General features: G+C 41.2%; 3 protein-coding genes and 1 pseudogene across 4 annotated transcripts in view; 2 read left to right on the top strand and 2 right to left on the bottom strand.

The window, feature by feature from the left end:
* The window catches only part of LOC145500342 (glutamate receptor ionotropic, kainate 2-like), a 230,248-nt gene that overhangs the window by 118,226 nt on the left and 88,285 nt on the right, over nucleotides 1-23,737 (top strand). The gene's annotated exons all lie outside the window — the stretch shown is intronic.
* Nucleotides 1-23,737, bottom strand: part of LOC145500352 (beta-1,4-N-acetylgalactosaminyltransferase 3-like) — a 33,093-nt gene that overhangs the window by 3,967 nt on the left and 5,389 nt on the right. The window contains exon 2 of the mRNA XM_081479866.1: nucleotides 46-565. Within this exon, the coding sequence (XP_081335992.1) occupies nucleotides 46-565 (520 nt within the window). The remainder of the gene's footprint in view (nucleotides 1-45; nucleotides 566-23,737) is intronic.
* On the bottom strand, nucleotides 8,151-9,829 carry LOC145500407 (uncharacterized). Its single transcript, XM_081479927.1, has one exon. It carries the CDS (start codon nucleotides 9,827-9,829, stop codon nucleotides 9,179-9,181), a length of 651 nt encoding a protein of 216 aa, XP_081336053.1. The 3' UTR covers nucleotides 8,151-9,178.
* LOC145500386 (uncharacterized) lies at nucleotides 16,079-19,094 on the top strand (annotated as a pseudogene). Its single transcript, XR_014051055.1, has 2 exons — nucleotides 16,079-16,674; nucleotides 17,257-19,094. The product of XR_014051055.1 is annotated as an uncharacterized LOC145500386 (transcript).

Genomic DNA, 23,737 nt, shown 5'->3' with positions numbered 1-23,737 from the left:
ACGGAGACTGCTTATAACGTGATTGCATTTGCACTTTTACGTTACCTTTCTGACGCTGTCCATGATGTCTACAGGAACATCGATGTGAAGATCATACAGAAACAGTATAGCATGCTCACTTGGAACACGCGCGACAGCCTCGTTTAGCGCAAGTGTCTTGTAAAATTTACCCGTCATTTTAACGATGGTGTGTCTGCTGCGGAACAGAGAAGTGTTAAAGGCTTCGGCCATATCAATATCCTGACTTTCAAAGTCGGCAACAACGACGTGGAAGTTCGTATCACCGGTCAATAAGCTGGCAACAGTAAGTTCATTGATAAAATGATAGACCCATCGTCCTTGGTCTTTGACAGGAAGTATGAAGTACACCATGGCTTGGCTGTTCCAGTTGATTCCTTCAGGAAAACACAACTTGTCACTTCCCTTCTTCTGATAGACGTGTTCTGACAAGCGAAATGATTGGTTGCTATGCTGTAAACCAAGTTCCACGTCGACTAAGAAACGATCACCGTAAACTGGATCTGATTTTTGGGAAACTCTGTGGATTCTCTTTAAAAAGAAATCCCTAGAAGAGAATGAGAGAGATCAGTCCATCAATCAGTCAATTAATCAATCAACCAACCAACCAACCAACCAGCCAGCCAATCAACCAGCCAGCCGGCCAGCAAGCCAGCCAGCCAGCAAGCCAGCCAACCAATCAATCTGTCTATCTGTCAATCAGTCAGACAGTCAGTCAGTCAAACAGTCCTTCCGTCCGTCCGTCCGTCAATCAGTCAGTCATTCAATCAGACAATCATTACATTCAGTCAATCAGTCAGTCGGTCACACAATCAGTCAATCAGTCAGTCAGTCATTACGTTAATAATATGCCCAAATGCTTAGATTACGAAATGGCGAGATTGTTTGCTGACTACACGAGCCTCACATTCTCAAGTTGTAGTCTGCCAATTTTGCAAGAAAAAATGAGTGAGGATCTTACAGAAACTGCCATCTGGCTTTATGTGAACAAACTTACTCTTAATCTGTCAAAGACAGATTTCATGTTAATCAGGTCTAGACTGAGAATTACCGCTCTTGACGGTAAAATAGAACTTTCACTGTCCAATACGGATGTAAAGCAAGTGAAGTCCACCAAATGCTTAGGTGTTAGTATTGATAAGAACCTGACGTGGAATGGCCACTTGCAAAGCATAAGGCATTAAGTGGCCTCAAATTTAAGAATTCTGAAAAAGGTTAAACCTTTTCTAGAAAGTGGGGCATTTGTTGTTTTATAAAGGCCAGTTATTGAACCTTATTTCAGTTACTGTTGTATAGTATGGGATTCAATAGGTTACGATTTTGGCGCGATCAAGTAATTCCTCTTCAAAGTGGCAGAGGTAATATACAGATTTAGCCAACCCTAAAAGCAGAGCTCCTGATTGCAATAATTACCCATAAAGGAAAAAGAGGAGTTGCTCTTCTTGGATCAGAAACTCAAAAAAGATCAAATGTTAGCATGTAATTGCTCAGCGTGTGGTTTCACTATCAGTTGTCCAGTTAATTAAAAAAAAAAAACTATACCCAATAAGCGTACCCAATTTCTCCAAGATTGTAAAAATTACGTACCCAATATATCAGGGACTTTCTAAGAGACGATTGTACAGGGAATATGTCGGAAGAAAAGTTAATAACGCGCCGGGGTTTAATTTGCGCCCAAGTTTTGCCTTTGCACGTACTCCCTCCTTCTTCCCTGAGTGATAGCCTGGCTTGAGCCTGCGATCCAATCGAAAATCAGTACATGAGCAGCGGTCAACATTAAAACAACACGCGACCTCGATGAGCTTTCAACCTAAGCCCGCGATATGGGCACGTAATACTGGTCAGCGGATACCCTGTTTTGACAGCTGTCACCATAATCTTGCATACGGTGACGGCATCCGCAGTGCGAGCGGCAGTCAAAACAGAGCTGTCCTACCGAAACAACAGGATAATACTCTCTTTCTCCGTTGCTAACAAATAGTATAGATCTAACCAAGCCCAAAAGCGAAGCTCCTGATTGCAATAAGGTAACATTGCTTGAGCCTGCGATCCAGTCGAAAACCAGTACCTCAGCAGCGGGCAAATTAAAGAAAACACGTGAACTCAATAAACTCTAAACCTGAGCCTGCGATTTGATCACGTGATACTGGTCAGCGGATACCATGTTTTGAGGGTGTCAATTGACCATAACCAGGTGGGAGAGGTGAACACGTCAGATTTGGCTGACCCGATGATCATGGCCATTATGACGTCACGGCAAAAGAAGCGCGCAAATGCACAAAATTTTCGATAAAGGTGTCGTCGCCTCTAGCTGATACAACTTTTTGAGGCGGATTTCTCCAACCATTCCAGCTTCAAATGGTATTGTATTTAGATCTCGAGGAGTAATTATCATTTTTTTTTCCTTGAGAGGTAAGTAGATTTTAATTACAACCGAAAAATCTTGCATAAAGTGTATTTAAAGTGTTACAGTCATCACTCTCCGGTGGAAATATGTGGGGCAAAATTTTGACTATTCGCCCTGTAAAATTGCCTTTTTTACGTGATCGGTAACCTAAAGAAACGCGTAACATGGTCACAGAATAGCTTATATGTATAGGAAAACATCTTCATTTTGAAGAGGATTTTGAAGAATCAGCAGTAAAAATGATCAGTCCATTTGAGTATGAAATATTTGCGATCTCGTGCTCGGGGGAGTGTTCTTTCACAAAACTAAAACTTTTTCACATATTCTGTAACAGGCCTAGAAAACAGAAATATTATCCACAGTGATGGAAATGAGAACTTTCACAAACAAGAACTTAAACCTAATTATTTAAATAAGACTTTAAACCTGCATACTGCACAACGGTGGTTAAAATGCAGACAGAGGATAAAATGCAGACTGCAGACTTTTTAAGGATATTGTATTCCCATTTCCTTTATAGAGAGCTAAGTGCTCCAGGTAGCCTGAAATATACGGCTCAGGTTAGCCGGTGTATGACTAGCTCGATCTCTCTATAAATGAAAATGGGAATATGATATTCTTAAAAAGCCTGCTGTCTACATTTAACCCATGGTTTGCGGTGTAGTCTTGCAAGATGTTTCTTTAAACATATTGACATACAAGGCTCTCTCTCCTCTGCATAGCCCTCTTTCGTGCTACTTTGACCGTAGGCTGGTAGGTCGGAGTATATTTAATTTCCCATAAGGAGCCTCTGCGGAGGAGACAGTACAAGGCCTCATTTATATGGTCTTGGGTACTGGAGACAACCCTATCAGACGCATCTGAGGCAACTTTACCAAGTGTTTATATGTAATGAAGTTGTCCCTCCAGGATTTCTTAAGCCTTTCTTCATATTCTAGGGCTCAGTTATCGTTCTTCCTTTGCCTTCCTTTCGTCATTTGATCATTGTGGGGTTTTGTGCGTTAATTTTGATTTCTTCATACTATGAGTTGCCCCAGGTAGGCCAGTCATAGTATTTTGACAAAAAAAGGTTATCTGGCCTACCAGAGTTACCCTTGTTATGTTGTTAAGGGTGACTTGTGTTTCACTTTCTCAACAAAACGGTGAAAGTTAGCTCGTCTAGGGTCACGGGGGCGAGGGCTTTCTTGGTTACCGAAGACCAAATAAGGGGCCTCACTGTCGGCTGCAGTCACGTATGCTTATGTAACAAAATTTGAGTTCCAAACTCTGGTCAACTTGAGTTCCTGTTGCTGGATCTTATTATGTTTACAAAATTGGCACAGTTAATCAACAATTTAGGAATTTGAAGTTTGATTAATTTAAATTCCTAAACAATATTGTAAATTTTCTTTATGTAAGGATCCAAAAATGCTTTATGTGGAGTGTTTCTTGTGGTTTGTTTGATACGCGTCAGAAATTTTACTTTTCCTTTGTGCAGGTGAGAGTACAGAAAAAATTTCTTTACGTGAAAATCGGAAGACCTCAATTCAATACATTGATACTGGAAATGAGCTATTTAATGTTTTATAAATTATGATATTAGCTCCGTGTACATTACCACGTTGTATCTGCTTGGACGGGACTAAAAAGGTGGATGGGGTTGGATCGTTTACTTGTGAGAATTACTTCTTTTAATGGTAAATACATATTGAGTTTCTGGTGCTAGCTCTCTCATTTTCTGATGAGTTACGGGCGATATATAATCTAAAGAGGGAAGGGAGGTCATATAAACATTTACTCCAATTTTTAACTGGTGAATATTAAGAGGAGTCTTATTTGATCCTTTTAAACCTTAGGTTACCATCTTTCACTACCGCAGCAAGACCATTCAAGCAGGCCCTGTTTCTGGCAATACATGCAACCACCATGGAAAGCTATCTATTTATTGTCAACGCACCGTCAATTAAACATTTAAAACCCAATCTTGTGTTTCTTTTCGTGTTTGCTGAAAATGTTCGCTTATCACTTGCATGATGCATTTTCTTGAGGCCAAAGATAAACTCATCAATGCAAAAAGCAACAGGGAACCTGGGACGGAGGTAGCTGGGGAGAAATCAGGCTTGGAGTTCATGTCTACAGGTACAACCTCTGTGACACTCTTCTCTAGAATATTTCTTTGTAAGTCAGTTTAAACTTAATGTAAACATAAAATTTATGGTGAAAATTGAAAGCATAAAGTATAAAGAAAATAACTGATTATATTTCAAACTTAGAGGCAGTAAAGGTATCACAGTTTCTCAAGACAGATACTATTAGAAAACAAGGGGTTTGGTTATAATAACAGATCACCTGATATTGATCTTTCCAGCTTTGTCATAACCTTCCTTTCTGAACTCTTTGTTTTGGCAATAAGTCATTTTGGCTTCACAAGTTTCTCCTGGATAAGTTAACTCTTATTGCCAATGGCTTAGCATAGGAAGTGTTCCTGTTCATATTTTCTTTCTTCTTTAATTCACTTGCTGCTTAGAACCAGATTCTGTATTTTTTAGTTCTTTCCATCTAACAATATGCACAGTTTTCCTTTACAGTCTATACAGATTAAGCTGAACTCACTGAGAAATGAAAAAAAAAAAAAAAAATCAGAACTCAAGCACCAGTTTAGGATACCTTTCTTGTCAGAAGTTCAGAGGAAGCTGCGAGACAAGAAATAGCTTTGCACTGCATGCGGACGCCCGAGGAAACAGAACCTGCTCCGATCTCATATTTGACAAACGATTTGACATGAAATGAAGCACCTTTCTGCCGAGAGGTCTCGTCCATGTTATTCTGAATATCATCCGTTTCATCTAGGTCTCCGGTACAATGATTTTATATCATCTTAACCATCTAAAAGATCCACACGTCTGTTCGGAAGCTTGCGTCAGTTGGTTGGCCTCGCAGAAGAGAAGTTATCTTTGACGGTTTTACGGACAATTTAGCGCAGAAATATAATTGCTTGGTACATTATTTACTTTCCAACCCAGCATATGACTTGATAGTTCAAATGTCTTCGTAAGGGAGCATTTTCCATCTAATACTTTCTCATATTTGTTAGCGGCCATTCCAGCTCCGCTATAAAGACAATACCAAAGTTGCTTTGGGCTATTCATTAATACTTAACTCAAGAATTCTGGGTTAAAATTTGAGAAGGAACACCATGTTTTGTTGAAAATAACGCAACTATTACAGGGTTTTCAATAACATTAGTTATAAGCGGCCACTGAAGGTGTAATAGACGGCTGTGACCAGTAAAGGGGCCGCAAGGCACCTTTCCCCTAGGGGGTTCTGGGGGCATGCCCCCCCAGAAAAATTTGAAATTTAGAAGCTCGGAAATGCGATTTCCAGCGTTCTGGACATCAAAAAGCGCGCTGTTGATGGGTATTTTTATTGATCACAAAGCAGGATTTTTTTGACAAGCTATAAATTTTTTGCAAAAAGGTGCATTTTGAATACCTTTCTAGGCAGATATCTCTCAGTGACACTTTATATCCACTTAGGCAGTAATCTCTTTGAAGTCCTTTCTTAAAACAAGTACAACTTCTCTGCTACTCATTCAAATGTACCAACATGGCAACAAACTGATTTTTAACTCTTCAGAAAAAAATGAAATGAGATAAACTTTACAACAAAATTCTTTCTACTAATATTCTTACAAAACCAAAGCTCATTTACAACTTTTCATTGATTCTCCCACGGTTCATTATTCGGGTATTTAATGATCATAAAATAATGAAAAATTAAATCATATTATTAAATCATTCAGATGTCTTAGGTATCCTGAGATGAACAGTGATAACACTGATCGGCGACTACAAACAACATGTACACTATTTCTTTGGAACGTTTAGTTTGCCCGCTTTTTTGTAGCATTTAAAAATTTCAGTGGTCGACGTCGTTGCTGTTGTATTTGCTTTTTTTTTTATTAATATCATTTTTATTTTCATTAATGAAATCCAAACAGACGGCGGTAAGAGGTCCTACAAGCGGCGCTAGACCGCCGGTAACCGGCTTTCATTGAAACCGCTGCTATTATCCTACCTGGCGTCACGCGACGAGCTACAAGCGAGTCGCCAGAAGCCGGCGACCCATTTTTGGCACTAAATTAAAAAACAGTTTTTACAATCTGATATGGTTTTTGGAATAATAGCTTTCTCTTCGTGAGCTACGAGCGAGTTGCCAGAAGCCGGCGACCCATTTTTGGCGCTAAATTAAAAAACAGTTTTTAGAATCTGATATGGTTTTTGGAATAATAGCTCTCTCTTCGTGAATATTCAATGCCTTTTCCAGCAAGAAATACTCTCCTATTTTGCAAGGTGTTGGGCTTGGCGTACGGACGTACCGACGTACACACGGACAGTCACATGACGACCAAAATTCTTTAAACCGATGAGTTACCAAATTTTCTTAAGGTATGGGGCTCCTCTCACGCGTTCGGCGCGCAGGAGCTCCACCAAAACAGGGCACTTATGTGTAACTAAAACGACTTCAAATATCCTGAAAATGGTTTTTTGCGGGGAAAACAACTAAGAAGGTATCACAAGTAATTAAGAAAGTAGTTTTCTTAATTGAATCTTGAGAATCTTGAGATTTTTGAGATTCAAAGCGAGAATTATAACTAAACGATCTTATGCGTCGCTTCGCACGAGTTTGCGATGTGAACACATGCTACCATAAATACTTTTCGGGTCGTCAGTTTTATGTCTGGAATTTCGCTTACTTCTTAATCATCTGTACTGAGTGATCTTACGCTTACAATCCTAGAACTTTTTCTTGTGCTGTGGACAGTTTTCTTTCAGAAATTTCTTCACTTCTGTTCATGCCATATGCATCACAATTATCGTAAAGAAATGAATTTACAGAGCTTCTATTTGCCACTTCTTCAAGATATACTGAGTCGGCTGGAAACAGTAAACTATTGCCAGAAATCAGAGAGCCACATTGGGATTATTTAGGACCACACTGTTCTTCTTGTTTGGAAAGAGATTGCAATGCTTGCTTCAGTAAGATTTTTGAAGAAAAGACCTTTGGCAAGCTCACCTCAGATGAAATTAAAAGAGTTAATGCTTGACTTGAAATCGAATTTTGCATGATTTAATATACACTGTATGGGGAATAAAGGTGTATATTATTCATGATAAATTGCCGAAGTTATAAGAAAATTTTTGATTGATATAGTTTACAAAGAAACAAAATAAAAAGAAAAAAATTTCAGTTCATACATTTTCAATCAGCAAAAAAAAAAAACAAAAACAAAAAGCAAAAACCGGGGGCAGATTTAGTGAGAACTATTACTAGTAAAAGTAATATTGTGCCCCGATGAAACGAGACATGGTAAACTGCTCTGCTATAAATACTTGGCGACATAATAAGGAAAGAATATGATGTGTTTAAATTTGCTGTTTAAAACTGTTTGGAATGAGTTAAATAGCACGTGTTGATTTAGTTTACTCAGTTGATTGTTTGAATCATATTCATGATGAATTGCGTGATTTTAGGAACATTATGAGTGACAAAGCTTACACAAATTAGAAATAAAAGTTTTGGTTAATGCAATAATGTTTAATTATTGTTTTCAATCAGCAAAACAACGGGGGCAGCTTTAGTGAGAACCACTACTAGTTTAGAAATGTATTCTACCATTTTTACATGACTTGCCCATAATTGAACTTGATTAAAATGTACATTGTATAAAAAAAAAAATTCAGTAGACTAAACACCTCTGTTTCCCTATTTCCGTTCATTTGTTTTAAACTCCTGAAAATCGAATGCATGCTTTGTAGTCCGTCATCTGCTGATTGACATTGCGCAGTTTGTTTGCTCTAACGTGCGGACACAAAGGTAGGTGGTGCAGAAGGCGACAAACGTATCACACCACCAGAGATTTCTTTAATCTTTATTGTAATTTATTAGTAGATTCTGAAGAGTGGATCTCTGTGGCTTGGAAGAACTAATACGATGAAGCTTGAATACAATTGAATGTTTGCAATACTGACGCTGATCGCAGCTGAACTCGAAATCTAAAATTCTAGTCCTAAAACGAACTATTCATGAGCTGTAAAATAAAGGAAAACGAACTATTCATGAGCTGTCATATACAGGAAACCACAATCGCTAAACTATTTGAGACCACAGAGAAACATAGAAAAATAACCACGCATATTTCGATAATCACGCATTGTTCACAGTCACGCATTCTTTGTAAATCACGGGCTGTTCGTGTTCATGTTCATAGATCACGCAACGAGAGTAGAACTGTTCATAACAAATCCTCCGGGGCCAAGTTTAAGTGCAACTATCCTTCTCGATGAGTGGGCAGCATTTCTGTATGGATCGCTTACATTCACCCTTGCTGGTCTTCACTTGTACATTCCTAACAACACCATCTGGCCCAGGAAATACATCTGTCACTCTTGCGAGATCCCATTTTCTCCTTGGTGCATTGTAGTCTACCAGCAGGACAACGTCGCCGACCTGAGGTTGTCTTGTCTTGAGCTGCCATTTCGCCCTTCTCATCAACGTTGGGTAATACTCGCGTACAAAACACTTCCAGAAATGGTTATGCAGCATTTGAACAAATTCAAACCGTTTGCGGAGGTTTCTTGTTTCTTGGTAAGGGCCTTGGGGTACTGTTGCTGTTGCTCAACCAATGCAAGGATAATGTGGTTTGGAGACAACGGCTGTGGGTCGTTGGGATCATTGGAAGGGTATCCCAGTGGTCTACTAGTGATGAAGCATTCAACTTCTGCGAAAATTGTAGACATTTCGTTCCAGGAAAGAGACTGAGAACCCACGATTGCTTTCAAGGCGCTTCGTTTGCTTGATACGACTCTCATAAATTCCACCCTGGTGTGGACTGAGGGGTGTGGGGAAAATCCAGCGAATTCTGTGGAGAGCAGAAAATTCTTCAATTGGATTTCTTCCTTCTTGTACTAGCTTCTTCAACTCCTCGGTTCCAACAAATGACTTGCCATTGTCCGAGATCATCGTGTGTGGCCATCCATGGTGTGCTGCGAAACGCCGCAGGGCATGCATGAATGATTGAGTGGACAGATCTTCTACAATCTCTAGAATGGCGCGAACAGTTGCGCAGGTGAACAGTGCTCCCCAGGCTTTCTTTGTTCTGTTTCGTCTAGTTTTCAAGTTGAAGGGGCCAAAAAGATCAACACCAGTCACAGAGAAAGGAGGAGAAAATGGTTTCAACCTCTCGGTTGGCAAATCGGCCATCGGGGTACTATGTGGTGGCTGGCGAAGCTTTCTGTATATTGTACAATCCTCGACCACGCCTTTAGCAACGTTTCGCCCACGAGTTATCCAGAACTTGCGGCGACTTTCTGACAAGGTTCTTTCAGGTCCACCATGTACAACTTGATTGTGTACTTCTCGCATAATCAGCTTGGATATGGGATGGCTTGCTGGCAAACGTATGGGGTGGATCTCCTCATAGGTAAGGGGCGCATGTCTTAGCCTTCCTCCTACTCCCACCACGCCTTCTTTAACAAGTGGTGCCAAATCGCTAAATCGATTTTACCAATCTTCCAGATCCCTCTGTGCCGACATTATCCAGTAGCGCTCTGCTTGATCCATGTCTTCTGGGACCAAAGGTCCTTCGCGTACTTCGTTACTGGCAACCTGGTTTCTTGCTTTTTTCTTTGCATTTATAGACAGGAAACGCATGCAGTAGGCAGTAATTCTGAGCAGTCGTTGCCAGCTGGAGAAGGCGCTTGGCTTTAAAATATCTTGGTTCTGGACAACGGCTCCGACCGGTTTGTGTTTTGCATTCTTCATCTCGGGGTCATTTGCCATGGGGGTGTCTAGTTTCTCTGCAGGCCATTCTTCCCTGGGTTTCCTCAGGAAAGCAGGACCTTTCATCCATCGGCCATTGAGTTCCTCGGTGGGAAGTCTTCTGCTGAGATCATCTGCTGGGTGAAGGTCGGTCGGAACGTATCTCCATTGCTCTTCGTTCCATGTGGATTGGATCTCCGCGACATGAACACCTACAAATGCTTTCATAAGGAAGGAGTCTGAGCGAAGCCAATGGAGAACTACCTTTGAATCAGACCATAATTCCACGGACTCGGGCTTCTCTTTGAATTCTTCATAAATTGTTTTGGCGAGCCTTGACGTCTTTAGTGCTGCCATCAATTCCAGACGCGGAATTGTACTTTGACGAAGGGGGGCTACTCTTGCTTTGGCTGAAATCAAGCGAACTTCAGGAACATCTGGTGTGGGCCACAGCAGGTATGTAACAGCTCCATAAGCATTGATGCTGGCGTCTGCGAAGACATACAATTGAGACGGTCCACTTGTAATACTTGGCTTAAGACATCTTGGAAATTTCACGCCCTTTAGCTTCTCTATATCTTCAAATAAATTACGCCACAGGTCTTTGATCTCCTCTGGTAAAGGATCATCCCAGTCAAACTGCTTTGACCCCCAGATATCCTACAGGGCAACTCTTGCCTTGATCGTAACTGCTGAAGCCAGTCCAAGTGGGTCGTAAATCTGAGAGATCTTCGATAGGACTGATCGCTTGGTGAACGCCCTGCTGATTTGAAGATCTTTCACTTTAAAATTCACGGTATCTGTTTGAGGGTTCCAGCCAACTCCCAAGGTCTTCATCTGCCCTCTCTCTCCTTCTAAGTTGACACCTGTCGCTGGTGGGACTATACCTTGGCTGAGTGTTGCTTTCCCGACTCTGTCCTTTGGCGTGGCTGGCTTGACTGGATTGCTGTCTCGCTTTTCTTTTCTTTTTGGCTGAGAAGAACAGTACCATTCTTTTATCTTAAAACTTCCCTGGGCAAGAGCCTTATCAAGCGCTGTCATTCGGCTTGCTGCTAACTGAGGGGTCGGACAAGAGTGAATCAGATCGTCCATGTAACGATCACGGCGCAAAATTACGGCAGCATCGGGGTACTCAATCTCATTTTCTTTAGCGATCTTCAGCATAACATAACTGGCCAAAGGTCACTCGCGACAGCAGGCACTTGGTGGGCTGTTTCTTGGTTTGGAGATTGTGCCACAGGAATCGATGAACATGAGTGTGTCTTTCCGGTAGGAGGATCTGTAGGTACATTTTGGAGATATCCCCAGCAAAACCAAGAAGGTCTTCACGGAAACGCAGCAGGACGCCCAGCAAATTTCTAATGAGGCAAGGTCCTTTGCAGAGGAACGAATTCAGAGAGGCTCCCTGATATTGGGAAGCGGGGTCAAAGACAACTCTAAGTGGAGTACTCGGTTTGTCTGGTCGTTAAACACCATGATGTGGCAGGTAATAGATAGGTTTGACATCGGGCTGCGATTCTTCTTCTGTTAGTGGGCGAGCCCACCCGTTTTGTACATACTCTTCAATTGCGGGGTTGTACATCTTTGCCTTTCCTTCATTCTTAGACAAGCTTCGTTCCAAGGATTCGAGCCGTTGCTCTGCTAGCGGATAGTTGTTTGGTAGTAGGTGAGGATCCTTCTTCCATGGTAGGCCTATGACATAACGATTCTTTTCTTTAGTGCTGGAGGCTTCAAATAAATTCATAGCCATTCGGTCTTCTGTGGACATTACTGTCTTAGGACACGAACAGTCACGTGCCTCTACTCCTAGACTCTCAAACTCGTAGAATCTTTCCATGTTCAGTTTCTGAACGAAGCTGATGGAACAAATCTGGGTGGTTCCCTTTGAGCTGTCTGAGCCAATCACGTGCCATCCTAGGCGTGTCCGCTTCCCCACTGGCTGGAACGGCAGACCTTGACGCACCTCTTCTACAGCATGAAGATGGCTATACTGAACTCCTAGGATCAAGTCAATGGGTCCAGCCTTATGAGGAATTCGACATCACGTAGGTGCGAGAAAGACGTCAGCCATGGTCTATCGAGGGCAGGAACATTTAAGATGGTCTTGTCGATTTCATGGGCTTCAACGGTGAATTCTTGTTCTTTGTCCAGGGGGGAGATCCAGAATTTCAATCGCCTACTTTCCTTCTGTTGAACTCTCTCGCCGCCAACAACTGCCAGGTCAATTCGCTCGCTTCTTCCCTGAAGGCCTAGAGCTTTAGCAAAGTCCTTTCGTATCACGGTTGTGCCTGCTCCGCTATCCACGAGAACATTTCCTTCCCGGACTTTTCCATTCGCTGCTTTAAATTGGACTCGAACCACTGGCATGATACTCCCTTTATCAAGGATTGATGCCACTCGGCTGTTAGTGGGAGGGTCTGTATGGAGCAAGGGATGATAAATTCGGGTGCAGCCGTTCTTGCCGCATTTATTCCTGGAGCTGCATTTCCTCGTCGGATGACCTCTCACTAAACATGAAAAGCAAAGGCGGTGGTTCTTCGCATGTTGTATTCTCTCTTCTAGCGAACTATCAGCCATAGTGGGGTAGTCATGGACTCTGTGCTCTGCCTGACAAATGTAGCATTTTGAGGGTTTTCTTGGGGCCTTTGTATTTGAATGAATTCCTCTTCTATGTTCTCTTCGAAAGCCGGCGTTTCTTGAAGTGTCCATCTTAAGAACATCACCGAAATCGGGATCAAATTCCGTCTTGACACGTTTCTTCACAAAATTGCTAATGTGTTCCAGTTGAGGGATTTCGCTCTTTTATCTGATGTCTGTGGCCACATTCTTCCACTTTTCAATTAGATGATCTGGCAAACATCTGACAATCTTTCGGAGATTGTCATTGGCGTTAACGTCGGCGAAGTGATTTGGCGAAGCGTTGCTAAGAAATTGATAATGTTAAGGGAAAACTCACGAAGGGCCTGTCTGTCATCGGGCTGAATTTTTCTTCTTTCCGTGATTTTTCTGATGAATGCCTTAGCAATGACGCTTGACTGGCCAAAGTTGACGGAAGGCAGATGAAAGACGTGTTTCTTCAAATTCCACCAGATCACCTATCCACGCATCGACGGGGCATGCTATTTTAGGAGATTGAATAACTCCAGATCGCGTGACCTTAGGTTGGCGGGAAGAACTGATACTTTCTGAGACGCTTTCTGTTTTCGGTTGTCCCAACGAGCTTTCTTCTGAAAACGCGTTATTAGCAGACGATTCGTTTTGCTGCGAATTGTTATCAACTTCGGGAGAGGAACTTGCTTCCAAATTTATGTGGCCATCTACGGGCGGTGGTGGATCATGTTCCTCCAAATTGCTGCTACCTTGTGCGGTTGAAGGCGTTTGTTGTTGAACAATGCCGGGAACAATGACTTGTTGTTGACAACTCACGCTATCCTGCAAATTCTCGCCATCTCCGTGAGATGCGCTTGGCTCCGAACTTTCGCTCCCTTGTGCGATTAAACCAGGCGTTTGTTGCTGAACGAAGCTGGAGGCGGGAACACTGACTAGTTGTTGACCAGTAGCACTTGGGCCTCCCAGTGTTTTGAAGTATGTCTCAACTTCTTCACTACCGAAGACATCGTCGGTGAGCAAATTTTCCCACTCGTCTAACTTTGGGACTTGGCTGAGGTCTACATAGCCGTAAAGCTCGGCGTGAACATCACGGGCCATTTGAAAATCCTTTCGCAACTCCTCGAGTTCCTTTTCTATACGTCGTTTGGTTTGGTCCTGATCTGTAATAAATTTTCGCACCCTATTTATCGTACGCGTGACTTTACCTCTGAGTTGCTTTCTCTTATTTTTCAGCGTTAAGGAAGGATCCTCTGTTCCCACTGAACTTGACTTAGTACCTTCCGAGGTTCCAGTGGCATAAAAGGATGCAATAAGTTCTTCACCATCGGACATATTTCCTTGACTCGTTTGTTCCTAATTACCAAAGACGGATACCTCCTTGTTGCTTATAGGTCGGCTCTTCTATACTACTTGGACGAGGCTTGTTCTTCAGAAATTTTGGTGCAGAAGGCGACAAACGTATCAAACCACCAGAGATTTCTTTAATCTTTATTGTAGTTAATTAGTAGATTCTGAAGAGTAGATCTCTGTGGCTTGGAAGAACTAATACGATGAAGCTTGAATACAATTAAACGTTTGCAATACTGACGCTGATAGCAACTGAACTCGAAACCTAAAATTCTAGTCCTAAAACGAACTATTCATGAGCTGTCAAATAAAGGAAAACGAACTATTCATGCATATTTCGATAATCACGCATTGTTCAAAGTCACGCATTCTTCGTAAATCACGGGCTGTTCGTGTTCGTGTTCATAGATCACGCAACGAGAGTAGAACTGTTCATAACAGTCAGGGCAATCGCTTAAATTAGTTAAACAAACATTGTCTGGTTTGCGTTCAGTAGAGTAAATCTTGAAAATGATACAGTCAAACTTGGCTTGGGTATTTACTCAGCTCATTCTTCTTTGTCCAACTTGTAGCACCCTCGACAAACACACTCGCAATTAGCTGTTTCTCTTCAGGACTTTCGCTTGGACTAAGCCACAACTCTGATGAATCATCGGAGGCTATCGCAAAGCGATATGATCCACTCGTCGTTGGGTTCAGGAAACCAGCTAGCGTTTTGCGCTACCGCCAATCAAATTTTCGGCGGCTCCTTCCAGCTGCCGACTACTGCCGGGCACTGTTTCGTTGTCTGAACTGTGCTCAACGATTTGATTGCCGCGCGCTCGGCAGTAGTAGGAAGCTGGGAGGAGCCGCCGAACACTCGATTGACGGCAGCGAAAAACGCTTTTGTCGGTTGAGCTTTGAATTTTAGAGTCCGTATGTTATTGAAAGGCGCAGTAATGAGAAAACTTACGTGCGAGAGCTCAAGGACTTGACCTGCTTTAAAGGAGCTACGTCACGGTTTGCGCATCTTGTAAAAACTAGCCTAGTTTTCCCAAGTTCGTCATTTGCAGTCCTTGTTAGTCTTTGCCATCTTTAACGACCCTCATTTCGTTTTGATCTGTTCTTGCCTCTTAGGTGTTTTCTACCCTAGAACACGATCATTTCAAGGTTTTATTCTATTTAAAGGCACCTCTTTACGACCCTAAAAATGACTCTAAATATCGTGACGTGATTCCTAAAATGTTGTTTATTCTCGGATTGCGTTATATATCGTTCAGACTATCAATGTTATTCCTAGAATTTTTTGTAAAACAGCTATATTTCTTTGAAATACAATGGTTTGTTTCGTTTTATTCCAGTGCGAAATATCGTATTCCAAACTCATATCTTGTAAAGGTATAGACTTGTATCAAAAACGGAAATTGTTTGAAATCATCAGGTGTTTAAGAGTCACTGACTGAAAATATCGAGAATGGCTGGCCAGGTTAGAGAAATCGAAAATCCTGAAACTTTGCCCAAAGAACGCTTTTAGGGAGCTACTTTCGAAAATATTATTCCGATTTTCTTAGAATTTAGAGTCTTAGAGAAATTGGCAAAAAACGAAAATATAGCTTTTTGCCTCATTAAATATGCAAAAATATCTGGAAAATTGACAAAGTTCCCGGTATTCGCATTGAAACAATTTACAAAACTAGAACACGGGGTAAACTTAGCATAAGAGCTTTACTTTTCTTCTATCTAACAATAGGAAGTTTTAAATTTTTCAAGCATTTTGAAGGATTCTGTCGACCGTTGAAGAATTACGTTTTCACGCCCCTATGAAAACGGCAAAAATTGCGTAGTTTTACGGGCGTAGTTTCACGCAAGGTACATAAAACTACAGAAAAGGCCCAAAATATAAGTTCAAAGTCACTCAGACTAAACACGCTACATGTATTACGTGACTGGCGTCACGTAATTGCGGGCTCAAGAAGAGCCCGCAACCTAGTTTGCACGCCATATCTCCATTTTGGAGGAAATTTGTTCTGCCAAAATCGATCGATAAATCCTCGTAAACCAATCAGAATCCATTTCCACACGAACAAGAATATTTTGAAAGATGGCCGCCGAGACGGCCACTGTGCTAGATCTTCAAAGCCACAGTTTTGCATCATTGAAGTGTTAATGTACATTTAAAAGATTGAAAATGGAAAGAAAAAGTTTTAAAGAATACTGAGTTCTCGCTATGATGTCAAAAGAAGAGCAGCAACCGATGAGAGGTTGTTTGGACGATTCGATGCGAACCGACAGTGGAACCGAAGTAGACGCACATTATTAACTTCGGGATAACTATTATCCTCAAATCTACCATGTTCATTTCACGTGAATACTCGACAGATATGGCAAATATCGGACTTTGGCTGTCTTCACGTGAACATCCGAAGACATGTGCAACAGTAATATTACTGGATTCGCAAGCGCAAGAAGTGGATTTAGCTCTACTCGCAGCAGCCTTGTGGCAGCCTTACTCGGTAAGTTTTTCCGTTGTTTTATATTTGTACCTACAATTTTGCCACAGAATAAGATATTAGACATTCTTTTGCATTTTGGAGGACATATTTAAGCAGTGGTGGCATGTTTGGCTCTATAAATTGGATTCAGAGCAGCCTTCCAATCGATCGACTCGTACGCCGCAGCACGCGGAGACTTCAGGAATGCTTTGCAGTGATTAGTGAACCATTTCTTAGCTTGATAAGAGGGAATCACATTTTCCGACAGCAACAACTTGCTGGCCCAGTTTGGCCTACCATTGAATCAAGCAGGGGCACCGTTTTGCCGAACTTACGTGTAGACCCAGTTTGGTCGCATAAAATCGCTCAAATTATGCTTCAGCCTAAACTCAAACCAGCACAGAAATATAATCCCAGTAACCCTATCAAATAATTTTTTTAAAAAACTATATTACAGAAAATTCCCCACCAAATGAGTATATCATTTTAAAATGAAAATACTTGAGACCCTTGGGAAGTACATGCTCTTTCATTCTCCCTTCCTCTCTAGTAGTTGTAATCCAATATATGATACTATACTCATCAATATTATTTACTCTTCAGATACCGATCCTGGCTATATTCACAAACTATCACCAATAAAGAAGGCAAAATCAGGAAATGAATATTCTACCTTTGACCTTCAAACATCCAGTTCTAAATTTACAAAAGTAGTTAGCTTCGATCGTAAAAATCATCAACAGGCACTTCTGTTCCAGAACGCTGGTACACCAATTCGAGTAATAAATGCAAACGAAAAGGATAACAACATATTTGTTAACAACCACTCAACTATTGTCAAGGCTAATTCTGGTGATATTCACTTTGAAAGCACACAACCATCAACTAATGTGCCAAGGAACTCCAGCCTGCCACATGGTAATGCTATTCAAATCTCACTCAGTCAGGTTAACTCGTTAACCAGAAATCAGACAGTGAATGTTAGAGGAACAATCACAATGGGAGATGCTAAACCAAAAGAAGTAACAAACAGAAATGGAAGCCCAGGCCTTGTTAAAGAGGACTGTGTCATTGAGGACCAAACTGGTCATACAACAATCCACTTGTGGGATGACATGATTGAAAAGTGCAAAAACTCAAACAGTTATGAGATCACAGATCAAAGTGACACAACAATCAAAGAAATCAGCATGCATCTCGACAACCCTAAAGGACCACAGCTGGTTACCAATATCCAGAAAACAGTAACAATACAGGAATTCATCTTTACAGATAAAGTGAGTGTTTTCATGACCTGCCAAATCAACAGTTGTAAAAAGAAGATGCCATATGTAATTGAATCTCCTGTCTTCACATGCCCAAGTTGTGGCACATGCTAGAAAGTCAAAGGGGCAAAAAAGGGTGCAACTGCTTGGTTATGTGCTGAGATCGAAGGCAAACAAGTGTGGCTTACAGCCTTCACTGATGTGATGGAGAATTTACTAGCCAAAGTAAACTTATCGATTCATGACACTTCGGATAAAATCAAAGAAGCCCTACTGACAGTGGAAAATATAACATTAGTTATTGATTCTGTGTCAAACTTCATCCTAGAAGTTAAAGAAAATGATGCATGAATTATTTGTTTCAGACAATATTGTGTTAACTTATGTTCTCTTCCATAAGTATCCTTTAGACATTCAAAGCAAAAGGAAATTGTCATGGTTGATAACCAAAAAAAAACATTCTTGAATGACAATGCAAATATAGCATTAGTTATTGATTGTGTGTAAAGCTTGGAAATTAAAGAAAATGATATATGAATTATTTACATTAGCAGAAAATATTGTGTTGACTTATGTTCTGTTGCATAAGTATCCTTAAGACACTCAAAGCAAAAGAAAATTATTATGGTTGATAAGAAAATAACCACACTACAATGGCAATGGAAAATATAACATCACTTATTGATTCTGTAAAACGTCATCTTCGGAGTTAAAGGAAATGATGCATGAATTATTTGCATTAGAAAACATTAGTGTTCACTTATGTTATGTTGCATTAGTATCCTTTAGACATTCAAAGCAAACGGATATAGTTATGGTTCATTTAAGAAAAAAAGAACATCCTAAAATGACAGTGGAAAAACTGTGTAAAAGTTTATCTTAAAAGTTAAGAAGTTGATGCATGAATTATTTGCATTAGAAGACACTATTGTGTTGATTTATGTTCTCTTGCATTGCTACAAATCAGAAATTAAAGATAAAAAGAAATTGTTATGATTGGTAAGAAACAAAAATATTCTACATTGTAAACGGAAAATATAACATTAATTTGAGATCTCTAGTAAAACTTCATTTTGGAGGTTAAAATTCTTTTCATTTCTTTGCTAAAAACATGTTACTTTTAAAGTATAGTAATAGAGTTGAAATTCTCCATGAAAAATTCCTGAGCTTTTGTTCAAATAAAAATGTTTTGTTATTATGTTTGATCTATTGATGACTCCTCTAAGTTACCCTACAGACACCAATTTCATTACTAAAAGCTTTCCCAATATCTTTAAGCTCACCAGGCCTTTAATCCCAGTTCCTCCTATACGGAAATGAAATAATACACAGATTCGTTCTTTTTAAGATAACTATAACTACCCAAAGTAATAAACCCATTTCAGTACCCAACAAAAGTTTTCTTGGAAATCCCTCCACTCAAAAGTGTTCTAGCCCGCACTTCCTAACCGTTGGTTACTTCTAGTATATATTTTCAGTTAGCTCCAATTGAAATTTCTAGATTATTGAGGTTTAGACACTTGCTTATAATAGAGCCATATCAGGGTTTGTCTTTCTCGTTTATATACACTCGATTAGTCTGCAAATATTCGAAAGGAGACTGGTCTTTTGAAGTAAATTTTAGCATGTGTCTCGATTTTGATCTTGATGGAAATTAAAACGAATTAATTAGATCCAATTAATGAAACGAAGAGGTTTTATTAACGTGATCCAGCCAGACGAAGGAAGCAAGTTTTCTTGAAAAATAGAGTAAGACTGTTTGAAATCTATCCCGCGATCTGACCTCGGTTGGAATTCGGCCTAGTCCGAACGTCGCGTTTCTGCCGTTCCGACCGCAAATAAATTTGTCCCGGCAGTGGCAATAGGGAGCTTAAGCAAACCACGACGACTACGGCAACGAGAACGTCACTAAACAAAAGGTCTAATGAGCAAAACAGTAGCTGTGCACGTGCGTTATAAATCTTTGTACATTTCTTTGCCGTCCTCTGCAAAACAACAACGTGAAATGACCAAGTTCTGCGTCGTCAACACAGCGGTCAAACGTCTGCGCATGTGCGGGCAATCGAGCAACTAAAAGGCGGTTAAAATATTTTCATGACATTGTTGTTTTCGTGGATCATCGGCATCCTATAAATGACATTTTCCTCGTTATTTATATATTTGTTTATGTTTTAGCTTGTACAACGAGAGCTAGCAGAAATTGCTCTACCTTCTACTTGTTGCAGGTCTTTCTTTTCCGCGGTATGTATTTTCCGTGCTCCTTGAATTTTTTGTTCACCTGGACTTTGCATTTAGTGCACCAGCTGATGGAACAAATCTGGGTGGTTCCCTTTGAGCTGTCTGAGCCAATCACGTGCCATCCTAGGCGTGTCCGCTTCCCCACTGGCTGGAACGGCAGACCTTGACGCACCTCTTCTGCAGCATGAAGATGGCTATACTGAACTCCTAGGATCAAGTCAATGGGTCCAGCCTTATGAGGAATTCGACATCACGTAGGTGCGAGAAAGACTTCAGCCATGGTCTATCGAGGGCAGGAACATTTAAGATGGTCTTGTCGATTTCATGGGCTTCAACGGTGAATTCTTGTTCTTTGTCCAGGGGGGAGATCCAGAATTTCAATCGCCTACTTTCCTTCTGTTGAACTCTCTCGCCGCCAACAACTGCCAGGTCAATTCGCTCGCTTCTTCCCTGAAGGCCTAGAGCTTTAGCAAAGTCCTTTCGTATCACGGTTGTGCCTGCTTCGCTATCCACGAGAACATTTCCTTCCCGGACTTTTCCATTCGCTGCTTTAAATTGGACTCGAACCACTGGCATGATACTCCCTTTATCAAGGATTGATGCCACTCGGCTGTTAGTGGGAGGGTCTGTATGGAGCAAGGGATGATAAATTCGGGTGCAGCCGTTCTTGCCGCATTTATTCCTGGAGCTGCATTTCCTCGTCGGATGACCTCTCACTAAACATGAAAAGCAAAGGCGGTGGTTCTTCGCATGTTGTATTCTCTCTTCTAGCGAACTATCAGCCATAGTGGGGTAGTCATGGACTCTGTGCTCTGCCTGACAAATGTAGCATTTTGAGGGTTTTCTTGGGGTCTTTGTATTTGAATGAATTCCTCTTCTATGTTCTCTTCGAAAGCCAGCGTTTCTTGAAGTGTCCATCTTAAGAACATCACCGAAATCGGGATCAAATTCCGTCTTGACACGTTTCCTCACAAAGTTGCTGATGTGTTCCAGTTGAGGGATTTCGCTCTTTTCTCTGATGTCTGTGGCCACATTCTTCCACTTTTCAATTAGATGATCTGGCAAACATCCGACAATCTTTCGGAGATTGTCATTGGCGTTAACGTCGGCGAAGTGATTTCGCGAAGCGTTGCTAAGCAATTGATCATGTTAAGGGAAAGCTCACGAAGGGCCTGTCTGTCATCGGGCTGAAATTTTCTCCTTTCCGTGATTTTTCTGATGAATGCCCTAGCAATGACGCTTGACTGGCCAAAGTTGACGGACGGCAGATGAAAGACGTGTTTCTTCAAATTCCACCAGATTACCTATCCACGCATCGACGGGGCATGCTATTTAAGGAGATTGAATAACTCCAGATCGCGTGACCTTAGGTTGGCGGGAAGAACTGATACTTTCTGAGACGCTTTCTGTTCTCGGTTGTCCCAACGAGCTTTCTTCTGAAAGCGCATTATTAGCAGACGATTCGTTTTGCTGCGAATTGTTATCAACTTCGGGAGAGGAACTTGCTTCCAAATTTATGTGGCCATCTACGGGCGGTGGTGGATCATGTTCCTCCAAATTGCTGCTCCCTTGTGCGGTTGAAGGCGTTTGTTGTTGAACAATGCCGGGAACAATGACTTGTTGTTGACCACTCACGCTATCCTGCAAATTCTCGCCATCTCCGTGAGATACGCTTGGCTCCGAACTTTTAGCCTGCAGAGCAGGCGAGATTTTTTCGAGCGAGCGCTCACATCGTAAAACGTTTAGCCGCCATCTTGAATTTTTCATGCAGTGGAAGACTGGGGAGACAAAGAAAGTTTTACCAAGGGGGTGAATGATAGGTAAGAGGAAGGATAGGGGAGGGGTGGAGGTTTAACATGGCGGTCTAAAAAGGCGGTCGCAAGGTTGTAACGCTAACTCGCCCCAATAAGACGCCTCCACTGCAGGCTACCGAACTTTCGGTCCCTTGTGCGATTAAACCAGGCGTTTGTTGCTGAACAAAGTTGTTGACCACGAGCACTTGGGCCTCCCAGTGTTTTGAAGTATGTCTCAACTTCTTCACTACCGAAGACATCGTCGGTGAGCAAATTTTCCCACTCGTCTAAGTTTGGGACTTGGCTGAGGTCTACATAGCCGTAAAGCTCGGCGTGTACATCACGAGCCAATTGAAAATCCTTTCGCAACTCCTCGAGTTCCTTTTCTATACGTCGTTTGGTTTGGTCCTGATCTGTAATAAATTTTCGGACCCTATTTATCGTACGCGTGGCTTTACCTCTGAGTTGCTTTCTCTTATTTTTCAACGTTAAGGAAGGGTCCTCTGTTCCCACTGAACTTGACTTAGTACCTTCCGAGGTTCCAGTGGCATAAAAGGATGCAATAACTTCTTCACCATCGGACATTTCCTTGACTCGTTTGTTCCTAATTACCAAAGACGGATACCTCCTTGTTGCCTATAGGTCGGCTCTTCTACTTGGACGAGGCTTGTTGTTCTTCAGAAATTTTGGTGCAGAAGGCGACAAACGTATCAAACTACCAGAGATTTCTTTAATCTTTATTGTAGTTGATTAGTAGATTCTGAAGAGTAGATCTCTGTGGCTTGGAAGAACTAATACGATGAAGCTTGAATACAATTGAATGGTTGCAATACTGACGCTGATAGCAACTGAACTCGAAACCTAAAATTCTAGTCCTAAAACGAACTATTCATGAGCTGTCAAATAAAGGAAAACGAACTATTCATGTATATTTCGATAATCACGCATTGTTCAAAGTCACGCATTCTTCGTAAATCACGGGCTGTTCGTGTTCATGTTCATAGATCACGCAACGAGAGTAGAACTGTTCATAACAGTCAGGGCAATTGCTTAAATTAGTTAAACAAACATTGTCTGGTTTGCGTTCAGTAGAGTAAATCTTGAAAATAATACAGTCAAACTTCCGATTGCGACCACCTCTCCTCATCGACCAGTTTTCCAAAATACCAAAAGTTTCTCGATCAAATCACTATATTTGGAACCTTTTTGTAACGGACCACTTCTCGTAAGCGACCGCGATCGCTTTTAGCGCTAAAAGTTTGAAATTTTCTTTCGTATTTAACCTCCCGTAAGCGACCACTTGACAGAAAATAAAGCGTAAATTGGATAATAAGGTGTTGTAGCAGTATCGCATTCCTGGGTAGTACAAGAGACGGAAATTTCTCAATGGGAAGTACTGTACAGCATCGCAAATGATCCCCGACCGCAAATGATCCCCAAAATGGACCGCAAATGATCTCGAACCGCAAATGATCCCGATGTGGACCGCAAATGATCCCGATGTGGACCGCAAATGATCCCGTCGGAGAAAGAGGAATGGCATGGAGTTTGGTTCCATGTAGTTATTTCTTTATTTTTTTTTTTCATCATCCAAACAAATAACTTCGAATAAATGTAAAGAAAAGATAATGATAAAGTAAATAATTCTCATGATAAATAATTCATCTCATTTTCTTTGGACGATTCTTCTGAAAAATCAATAAAAAATAAAAGCTCGTAAACAGTTTACCATTTCTCAATTGGCTCGATCTACAGCAATAATAGCTTAATGCTACCATAACGAAGACC

This window comes from Orbicella franksi, chromosome 10 (genome assembly GCF_964199315.1).
Source record: "Orbicella franksi chromosome 10, jaOrbFran1.1, whole genome shotgun sequence".
NCBI lineage: Eukaryota > Metazoa > Cnidaria > Anthozoa > Scleractinia > Merulinidae > Orbicella > Orbicella franksi.
This window is presented reverse-complemented; position numbering and strand designations above follow the sequence as displayed.